Consider the following 11608-nt stretch of genomic DNA (forward strand, 5'->3'; position numbering starts at 1 on the left):
GAATTTTAATACAATTTGAAATAAAATTATTTGTTACACAACTCTGATCTGATAATAAGTAATTACCTTGGTAATTAGTATTAAATAAAACTGCTAATATTCTGAGAAATTATTTTATAGATATTTAAAGAATTTAGAGAAGACCACGAGAAAAGAGATTTTGTGTCAGCTGGTGCAGCAGCAGGTGTTGCAGCTGCATTTGGAGCCCCTGTAGGTAAGCACAGCAAATATTTAATATTTATGTGCGTGTGCACATGCAGATGCACAAAATACACACACAGTGGAGAACATGAAAAACTTTAGAAATAACTTTATAAACTATGATTAAAAACAACAAAAGTAAAGTTGATTTGTAATTTTGATTTATGCTATGAATCTATTAAGACTACTTCATTAAATATCATCACTTCTGTAGTTTAATTTTTTTTCATGTTATAGGAATATTTTCTGGCTTTTTAAGGACAATTAATCTGTGATTTCCAGAATCACAGATTTTTCATAAAAGTTTTAATCTGTATAATAAAAGTACAAACTTCAATTGAGGCTAAAAATAGTAATTAGTAATTTTCTTTAGGAAATTAATGATATTCATATGAATATTGTAACACATTTCATTATTTTCACTCAATTTTTAATTATATAATTTTTATTTAGTTTAATTCACATGTGACAAATTCATATCACAGACATATCAAAATTTGCGCTCTTTTTCCTGCATTCACTTTCAATTATGGAGAGACTATCTGCTCTCACTGAAGACCAAGTGTTGAGTACTCACAGGCTTGAGCTTATGTTCAACTTAGAGACAAATACTATTTATCCAGGACATTGGGTTGATGCTTGTTGGCTTCTCATTAGCTGGCATGTGGTTTCTGTTAGCTAATGTGTGCTGAACTGTGAATAATATATTTTGTCTAAGTGCTTGGATGGGAAACTTCCATTTAAAAATATAGCCACTGGCATGTGTACCTTTAATCCTAGAAAGTCTCCCCATGATCAAAATCTAACGAAAATAAAAGGGTATGCAATTTTAATTTGATTTCAACTATTGTTGTGAAATACCTATGTAATCTTGTGGTATTTTCACAAAATCATGACATGTCTTTAAATTTCCATCAGAAAATTATAAGTTGTACATGAATATAATTATATAAATATTATTAAAAAAAAAAGCATATATATTCAATACTATTAGTTACTTATGTTTTTTGGGTTTATTTCAAAATTTACTTCAACTTTGGCGTGCTTCACAGTGCATGAAATTTGAAATTATGTATCTTGCTTCCTGCAGTATAGTGGTCATCTTGAAAGAATATGAGTTTTGTTTTACTATGTGAAAATAATAATAAATCTTTTAAAAACAACCTGAGTAAGACTGTGCATTTTTAATTGAACCTAGTGGGAGAAGAAAAACAACTTAAAACCGTAAACAAACACAGCATTGGCACTTTTTCGTTACCATGCCACTCATCAAACAAAAGAATCAAAAGGTTAGATTCTTTAGTGACAGTGGTCATCTGACAATTTCTTGCACACAATTTCTGTATAAAAACCTTAAAATATTCACTTCAGAAATTAAATGCAATAAAAGTCTGACTATATTTAAGAAGGTAGAAAAAATTTTCAGATTTTTAATCTTTGACTGACAGTTAACATGGGAACATTATTTTCGAGGGTCACATGTCAGGGTTTTTTTTTTTTTTTTTTCTTGAAATCCAGGAGCATCTTATCACTTCCTGAATTGGATGTGTAAAGTGCACAGTAACTATTTGACTGGTAAGATATATTTATTATGATTAACTGTCTTTTTTTTTTTCATTATTTTAAATTGTAATTATATTGTATATCTAAATTTCTGCTTCCAGTCGTCTCTTCTAGAGAAATTTTTAAACCAAAACATGTCTCTGTTCATCAGTGAATATATACAAGTATAAAAACAAAAACACAGATTGTTAAATATTTATGCTACAGCAGTTCTATTTACTGCTCTTTGAACTAGTTCTGCTTGTTCTATATGTATTTTATATAAGCATTTAACTTACGTGATAGATGCATTAATGAAAGTCGTCTATACCAAGTGGTTATGTTAGCAATAAATTATTAATAATAAAATGAAATTTCATATTTTGTTTATCTGAAATGGCTAAAGATTGCTTTTCTTTTTTCTGGAATGAGTTCAAAGCATCCATATTGCATTATCTAGTGTGTGATTTCATATACTGCCAGCAGGCTAAAGAGGTTTACAAAGATATCTGTATAGCCTTCTTTTTATCATCATAGAGCCCTAGTAACAGTGAACTTTTCTAACCCCTCCCCTTACTACTTCTGCTAAATGTATGAATGCAATTCATGTTAGTGTCATTCTCTGCTATGGTTTCCATGTTTTCATTGAGAAGGAAGAACAAAAGACAAATACTTTGGATGGTGGTGGTGATGGGTTTTGAGCACTTTCCTTTACTGCTCATTTTTCCTCATTTGTACCAGCTTCAACCTTTCAAAACTTGCCTCTTTGCCTACAAGAAATCAGTTTTAAATTCTGAATCAGACACTTTTTGTTTATTTTTTAAGTACACTTCCTTGCATCTAATTTAATACTAACTAGATGTTAGCTGCTGACCTGAAAAGTGGAAACTGAAAGGAAAATTGTACTTTCCTTTACTCTGAAGAATTTAAAATGAGAAACATGTCAAGTAACATCAATAGCAATTAAAATTAAATAAGAGCTGTGTATTTTCAAAATCTTGTGCAAAAAAAATTACATTAATGCTGTAGGTTAAAATACTTGTTGTTTTAGTTAAAAGTTTCTTATTTACACATATTTTGCTAATTATTAACCATAGAATTTTTCTGTGTTCATATTTTGACTGTATTTCTCAAGACAAGTAAAATTATCAAAAAACAGATGAGAATTTAAAAAAATTCCTAAAAACAATTTAAAACAAAATTGAAATTTGATGCAACAATATCCTCTATATCTGTTTGCATATCACTAGATTCAGTTTAACAAGTTCTGCATGTGAACTCCATTTGGTCTTAAAAAACCAAAATTCTTCAATTTCAACTTTTGTAAGCACTAATCTTCTCCTCTGATTTTTAAAGCTATTTTCATCCTGCTGTCTACATAAACTGTCACAATTCAAGATAGTTCATGTGTTAAAGGAATATATTGTTTGAAGCAGCTTCAAAATGTGGGTTTCATATTACCACTGAAAGGATTAAACTGACTGTACATAAATAATGCTCATTAAGGCAAACTTATTTGGTAGGATATGTGTAATAACAGGCTTTTTATATGCAGTGTTTTAAAATTTCATGGAAAAAATGTAGGAGCATATTCTACAGTTAAAAATAAAAAATACAGTTAGTATTAGCATTAATCTGTAGTGCAGAAGCTGTAGACTTTTACTCTGTCAATCAAAAAAAAATTGAATAAATAAAAATAATAATAAATAAAATATATAAAAACAAAATGAACCTATGTATTTTCCTCCTGTGTAAGGAGGGAATACCATTCAGCTGATCTTTGAATTTACCCAAATTGTCAGCCTCAACTACTTAACAGAGTTAACCTATTACAGTAATTAACATCCTGCAATCCATTATAGATCTTCTACCCTAGAATTTATAAACAAATGTACAATTAATCATAGATAGAATACAATGGCCTCTACTTTCCACCTGTCTATACTCTCAGAGAACTTCATTGTTCACTCATATTGTAATTCTCAAATCCTTTTGGGAATTACAATATGGGTGGACAATGAAGTTTTTTTCCTCTGCTGTTTTTAATTCAGTCCTTTCAAGTATATAAGTTATTTTATATAGGGTTACTATTACTCAAGTGTGAAAACCTTGCATTTTTCTGCATTAAAACATAGCTGTCACTTATCTAACCAGCTTACTTTTCATCAAATTCTAATCCAAAGACTTCTTGTAATCTACCCATATCTAATTCCCTCAGTAGGCTGATTGCATGTCTAACTCCCTAATGTTTATAATCATCCTATGCATTTTTTTCTCTGCTATGAGTCTCATCTGTCATCCATTTAAGTCTAAACCTTGAACAGTATCCCTTAGCTGGTATAAAAAGCTTTGTACCTTCAATGGTTACTTCCCCCTCATTTGCATTTAATAGTGCTAGTTCATCTCTCTGAAATGAATTTAAAAGCTGAAGACCACTGCAGTTAGTTATATCTTTAAATATTTATAAATATACACAGGGTGTCTCAAAAATATTGGTACAAACGTTTAGTGGAGGTAGGTAACATCTAAAGGAATGTGAATTGCATAGGAACCCATAACCAGAAACGTCACCGTAAGTCAATAGACGGCGCTGTTCATCAGTTCACGAGAGGGAAAATTTCTGGTTTACTCATTCAAGCAGTAGTCACCACACGAAGAGCATGCATCGATATATGAACTGTGGCAGACATGCACCTAGTGTATGGATTAGCAGAGGGCAATGGACGAGCCGCTCAACGAATTTATGGAGAATGCTTCCCAGACAGACATGTACCGGATCACCGTTTGTTTGCACGTGTGCATCAAAATTTGTGCGATTATGGGTCATTTAGAGGTAACAGGAGTAGTGTGGGCAGACCACATTCGACGAAAACTCCCGCCATGGAAGAAAGTGTGTTGAATGCCGTCCAGAATAATCCTACTACCAGCACACGTGCCATTGCCTCTGCCTTAGGAGTGTCTCATTGCAGTGTACAGCAGCGTACAGCATGTCTGGCATGACGATTCCTTACACCCCTTTCATCTCCAAAGGGTTCAGTTACTGCTCCCCACAAGATCATCCTGCATGTGTGGCTTTTGCACAGTGGTTTCTCCAAGAGAGTGTTCAAGGCTTGAATTTTCCAGCCTATGTTTTGGTCATGGATGAGGCTTGGGGGAGCAGCTTGGGGTGGACCCGTTGCCTGGCCCTCACACTCACCTGATTTATCGAACCTTGATTTCTTTCTGTGGGGGCCCCTCAAATCTATCGTGTATGAATCGCCTGTGGAGACGGAAATGGATCTCGTGACTCGTCTGCGCTGCTGCTACTCTGCGCTACTAACTGTAAGGCACTTCCATTTTGAAGTTGATGGAATTGTTGTGTGCAAAATTTCAAAATTATACATGCACTCATATTTCTGCTTGTATATTACATTGTGTGTAAACATTGAAATTTATTAGATTATGAAGAAAAATAAAAGGGCTGGAAAAGTAAAGCAATAAAAAATAACAGCAAACATCAGAGGCTCCTTAAGCATAACCAACAACATGTAGCCTGTAATGTATGTAAGGTAAAATAGAGGGAGACAGAATGTGAAAATGCAGAGAAAAGCAAAGAAACAAATTAAACAAAGACAGAAATAAAGGAAAAGATAAAGAGTACAGTGGAAGGCATATGTATCAAAAATTTAGAATATTATAAATAAAGGCAAATGTAGCCAAGATTACAACCCAATAAGTAAAAGAGTTCTAGTTAAATTTTTTTGCTTATTGGCACCCGATTTTGGCTACGTTTACCTTTTATTTATAATGTTCTAAGTTTTTGTTAGTATTTCTTTCACTGAACTCTTTACCCCCCCCCCCCCTTTTTTTTTTTTTTTTTTACTTCTGTCTTGGTTTAACTACTCTGTTTGACTAAAAATGAATAGCAAGTGCTTAAAATTTTTCCTACAAATGCATTTTTATGTTTTATTTAATTTGAAAAAATTGGACTCACAAGAAAGTTAATATGGTGTATGCTGATTGTTATATCTGAATTTTTAGCAGTGATAATTTACTTAATGCAAACCCCTTTAGTAAAATTGGAATATGTAATTCATTCCCATCTGCAAATATCTTCAACCCAGTCTCATATTTAATTTGGCTCCTACTGACTCCAATACATCTATAAATGTGTAAATTACTGAGACAGATTGAAATTTCTTATCTTCTCTCAAAGATGTGATATGCAGTTCCCCTTGACAGCCGGATCTAATAAATGTAGTCATTGTTCACACAGCAGAGAATCAGAATTAGCTCAGTCATCAAGGAGAACCTGGCCGATTACTAAATAAATTTTGATCGGGTGTTCAGAATAGAAGAATGTAAAAGTTAAAGCCTTATGCAGGACACACCCTACTCTGTTTGTTTGTTAACCTGTTCCTTCACTTTTCTCCATGCTTTCCCATTCTGCCTCCCTGCTATTTTACTTTACATATATGTACAGGCACTTCCCAGCTTACGTAATACTCGACTTACGGAAATTTGACTTTACATAAGTTTTTGCTGTCCGGTGCAAACAAAAAAAATCGTGGAAACATATTTTGCACCCCATAGGAATAAATGGGGGTATCGCGAAAATATTGTAATGTGAACCCAATGAGACATTTGTTTTTTTTTGTTTTTTTTTGGTAATTCGTTCCAAGACCTTGGAAGTTGAAATTTTCGTTATATAACTAAGCTATTTATCTCTCTAAAAGATCATTTTTATAATGGAAATTGTACTACACTTTCATCATTATCATATGATCCATTATAAGAATCAATTTTGAATGCCTTTGTGATATTTTTCTAAAACACATTTCTGGAGGTCACTACTATAAAACAATTTGCACTTTCCGGTTTATTGGGCTTTTCTGTTAGCACAATCTATTATAAACGGATAGTAAACTCAATCTTATTGCATTTGCAATAATACCAATAACTGCAATTGTGCGGGTTTTTACGCTATTATGGTGAAATGTGTTCCCCTTCACTGAAATCTTCAATCATATAAAAAAAAAAAATTTTCAGAAACATCTCTTCATTCCTATTTATGTATTACAATGATGAAAGTAAAGCGACCAATGAAAAGTGCAAGTGGTGGTAGCCAGAAAACGAAACAAAATTTATTTAGAAACATGATTTCGAAACATTTAGATGAAAATGATTAAGTACGAAGCGGGACAAAGTTTGTCATCTATCACACAGAATTAGGTCTCACTGCTTCAACAGTGAATACTATTTTAAGGGACAGTGCGCATATAAAAGAACATGTTAAAGGATCAACGCATTTAAGATCGGCAGTGATCACAAAACAGCATTCAGGTGCTATATAGAAGATGGAAAAGCTATTAATAATATGGATGGAAAATCATATGGACTCAGAGGCACTTGCTTCTATTCAGAAGCAAGTGCCTCTGAGTCCAATGGCCATTCAAGCAAAAGCAAGAAGTATTTATGAAGATATTAAGGATAAATACGGCAAACCCCAAGCCAAGTTCATGGCAAGCAATGGCTGTTTTAATAGGTTTAAGCACTGGTTTCCAAAACACTAATGTGTGTGGTGAAGTTGCCAGTGCTGATTCTGCAGCTGCAGAGAAATTTTGTGGATGTGTTGGGAAAAAAACCCTTCTAAATCTCCACAGCCTTCAACTTCTGCAGCAGCGTGCTTATCGACTGGAGAGTTAATCCTGGCAATGATGCTCGAAAGATAAAATTTGATAAAACTATGCCTGCTTCCTCTCTATTTTTGTAATTTTATAATTTTGAAATTTTTGTAACTTTGTACACTTGTAATTTTTCCTGCACATGAGATAAAAAATTGAATAAATAATTCTATTTTTGGTCCTTGAGTTTGTCACAGACATTCTCTCAGATATGCCAGACAAGCTGTACTTGCTACCTGCGAGTCTAAAACACTGATAGAACTGATATTCGGTTGACGCTCGAGTCAAGTGAACCCAATTTCGGCGAAGTCTGGACGGTCTGTGATAGCCAAATCCTCTACTTGCACTTTCACGATGGTGGAACTGTTAGTAATCCTGGGCATTACCTCCATGTACAAGCACACTGTGGGTGACCACCCGGGAGTGAACCGATGTAAGCAGGGGTCGAGTTGTGGCGTCCACACCACATGGAGGAATGCCGCTCCTCTGTGTTACCAGGCAGTACTAAGTGGTAGATGACTCTCATCAACTGGTGCAATACCACCACTTTGCTTATTGGAGGCTTGAATTGGTGGAACCCATGTTTAGTTTCCAGAGCTAAGTTCTGGTCAACCCTTCCCCATCTCTTCCATCATGCAGTATGACTGATGACTTTTGAGGTTATGATGGACATTATGGCGAGATCCGATCTTCCTTACATTTCGAGGGTACAGCTCTAAAATGCCAACCGGGCTAGCCGGGTGTGGGTAAAGTGCCTGCCTGGCGACCAAAGGTCGCGGGTTCGAATCCCGCCTCAGGCTTGGATTAAAGTACTGCAAAAACCTTGGAAGGTGCATTATGGCCACAGAAGCCGATGCGCCAACGACTAAAAAAAAAAAAAAAAAAAAAAACAGCTCTAAAACAGTGTTTTCAGGCCAGCTGCTAGTTAGTACACTGGACCGAACCTGTTGGTAGCTCTTTAGAAGGTTTCCGGATTAGCTAGTGTATAATCTCACTACCTCTACTCTGCCAGATAGTGACTGGAGGGAGTCCGAGTAGTGTGTATGTGGGGGGGGGGGCATTGTTGAGGCCACGTTATGTCAAGGATCTGAGTATATTCTTACCATGTGTATGCCATATCCAAAAATTTCATTACTTCATACAGCATGTCCCAACCCCTACTTTTTCTGACTATTGAATACACAATGAATTGTCAAACTAATAGAGTAAGCTTATCTGTGAAAAGATGTAAACCTCCTAAACACTTCCTAGTTCATTTCACAATTATACGTGGTTTCAATTCTAATCTAACCGATGTCCATTTCCACTTGCAGTCTGTCAAACCCCATATACTTTTTCTGACAGAATTTCAGTTTTCAGTTGATTCAGCTACTGCTCATCTCAGTTGCCCAAATTATTTGTTGTATGATTCCTTTCGCCTCAAAGGTGGTACTTGTGCGTATGTCTGTTCCGATATTCCCTGTCAGAGACTTGGTAATTTGGAATCTCCTCTTTTCGATCTTCTCTGGCTTAAAATCTCTCTATCTCATTCTGTCAAATTCATCTGTTGTCTCTACCATTCTCCCAACTCCACTAATCACTTGGAGCTCTTTGACTTCCTCTCTTTGCAACTTGACTTTCTCCAGTCCAACTTTTCTAACAGTGAGGTAATTTTCTTTGGTGATTTTAATGTTCACAACTCCAGCTGGCTTCTGTTTTCTAGTCACACCGACCCAGCTGGTCGAGATGCTGAGACTTTTGCAATTACTAATGACCTTGCACAGATTCTTCTTTTACCTACAAGAATCCCAGACAATCCTAACCATACAGCCAACATGCTTGATCTTTTTCTCACAAACAACCCTTCTAAGTACACAGCCGAAGTGAGTGGTCCTTTAGGCACCTCGGATCACAACTTGGTGATTGTCTCTTCTCCAGTGGAGCCTTTATCTCAGTGGGTTTCAACCGGGGTGCCGCAACAACATTCCAGGGGTGCCACGTAATTTGGGTTTAAGTTACTTAAACTTATTATTATTTTTTAATTTATGTGTTTATTTCATTATAAAAAAGGTGCACATTATCTATATAATCCAGTTAAGGATGACATTCAAGGGAAAAATACGCAATTTCAAAATTCACTCAGCACTAAGGAAAAATTAGTTCTATGTTTAAGGAAAGTTGAAATACTGCAAGTTTAATTTTGAATAAGGATTTATTCTGTCAAAATATGAAACAAAAATTTTTAATGAAATTTAATTACAATAAAAAACTTTCAACCCTAAAAATTGAATTTGTAAGAAATTGTTATGAGTTGTGCAAATTGAAATGATTGATTGTTCGTCCTCTCAATTTGTTAATTGTAATTCTGTTGGTCTATTTTCCTCCTTTGGCCATTTTTGAGCGTCCCTGTGACTGGACATTTGCGGTGAGTATGCCGGGTAGCTGGTCGAAGTGGAGGATGCTTCAGAATAGGCACAGGTGCAATGTCCTTGATGTTCTTGTTATTTGTTTTCAGATATTCTTACTTGTGCACTCAAAACAGATTATTTACTTCTAATTTAGGCACCTCCGTAGCCAGGTGGGAAGGAGCAGCAGTGTGTAGCACACGCTTCTTGATTAGACCGGGGTTCGAGCCCGTCACCACCAAATACGGAGGATGCGGAAAGGTCAGAGAATGACCACCACATATCCCGGAGCAATATGGCCTTAGTTGCTAATGCTCCTAAAAACCAAATAACAAAACAAACAAACATACTTCTAATTTAATTTTCTATTAGCATTTCCTCCATTTTCCTCTTGTCACGCGTAACGAAATTTCTGTTCGAATAGAAAAATCTAAGCTCCTGACAATGTCATTTGGCCTTGAAGCTCGACGTGTTATCTTATGAATACAACCAATGACAACAGTTCTCTCCTAGCAATAAACTAATTGGTAAATATAGTTCCCCCACATTTAACGTTAGACATGTATACAAGTGAAGTCTTGTGAAGTGATAGTAGTGTGTTGCTGCCCTTAGTTGCATTGCAGTGAAGTGAAGTGACACTACATAGTTCTAGCCCTAAGAGTTGCTGAAACACAGTGTCTATCACTATTTCTGTCCTTTGGATTTCATTTTCTTTGCTAGCATACCATATGTTATATGCCTTTTAGATGGTAGCTTTTGACCTAGATATCTCAGTAATTGCCATGGATCATAAAATCCTTGCACCAATAAATAACTCTCCCTCTGGAACCCACTTTTCCCTTTTATCTTGGAACTACAAATCCGTGCAGTCGGTGTAGCTACATGTAACTGCAAAAAAGTAATTTTCTCACTAGCTCCAATTTTTTTTTTTTTTTTTTTTCTCCTCTTAACATTGAGTAATTCCTCTTAACATTGTCACCAACTTTAACCAAAGTTGATGATAATGTTAAGAGGATCAGAGGAATAAATGATTAAATTTTCAGGAAATTTGATTCATCATTAAAAGAGCGAGATAACATTTCTTGTGAACAAATTCTAGAGCTTAAATTAGTGGGTTTTTAATCTATTAAAAGATGTTTTCAAAAATTTTTGATTAAAATTTATTGTATTCGTAGAATAATACCGAAAATAAAATAAAATGCTCCATGGATCCAACTGACAGACTTCAAGGAACAACTAATAGTCAGCCTTTGAAAGGACTGATCTGCAAGGGCAACCATACAAAGAAAGACTATATGGGCTACAAAACATGGCAAGCCACCTTGGAGGGGGGGGGACCTGATTGAGGTATAAAAGGCTCTGAGAGGGAATAGTAAAATGAATGAAGGTGAAATTTTCAGTTGTAAAGGATTTTGTTTGAGTCCATAAATTCAAATTACAGGGGAAGAAATTCAAAGGTCAACTGAGCAGTTGACCTTTGAATTTCTGTGTGAGGTGGAAAACATATAATTAGTCTATTTTCTTATCTACTTTTTCTATATATCTTTTATTGTTTTATATCTTCCTTTATATTTTTATCATTTTTGATTTATTTACTATTATTATTTTACTCTTTTGTTATTATTATTGCTTATTATTGTTATTTGTTTTTATTTTATTGTTATTTTATTTTTTAATTTTTTTTATTTATTTTGTTTATTATTATTATTATTATGTTTGGCTGGTGCAGCAAAAGCCCATGGCTTCCTTGCACTATATGGCTAAGACCAAAACTAACATTTCGAGATTGGTTCTTCAAGACAGTGGAATGGACATGTA

At 34.8% G+C, this 11608-nt stretch overlaps 1 protein-coding gene across 1 annotated transcript in view; it reads left to right on the forward strand.

The window, feature by feature from the left end:
- The window catches only part of LOC150076452 (H(+)/Cl(-) exchange transporter 7-like), a 301080-nt gene that overhangs the window by 80881 nt on the left and 208591 nt on the right, over positions 1–11608 (forward strand). Inside the window, exon 8 of the mRNA XM_090387362.1 lies at positions 121–214. Coding sequence (XP_090243488.1) covers positions 121–214 — 94 coding nt within the window. The remainder of the gene's footprint in view (positions 1–120; positions 215–11608) is intronic.

Source organism: Mastigoproctus giganteus, chromosome 13 (genome assembly GCF_048544385.1).
Source record: "Mastigoproctus giganteus isolate SK-2022 chromosome 13, ASM4854438v1, whole genome shotgun sequence".
Lineage (NCBI taxonomy): Eukaryota > Metazoa > Arthropoda > Arachnida > Uropygi > Thelyphonidae > Mastigoproctus > Mastigoproctus giganteus.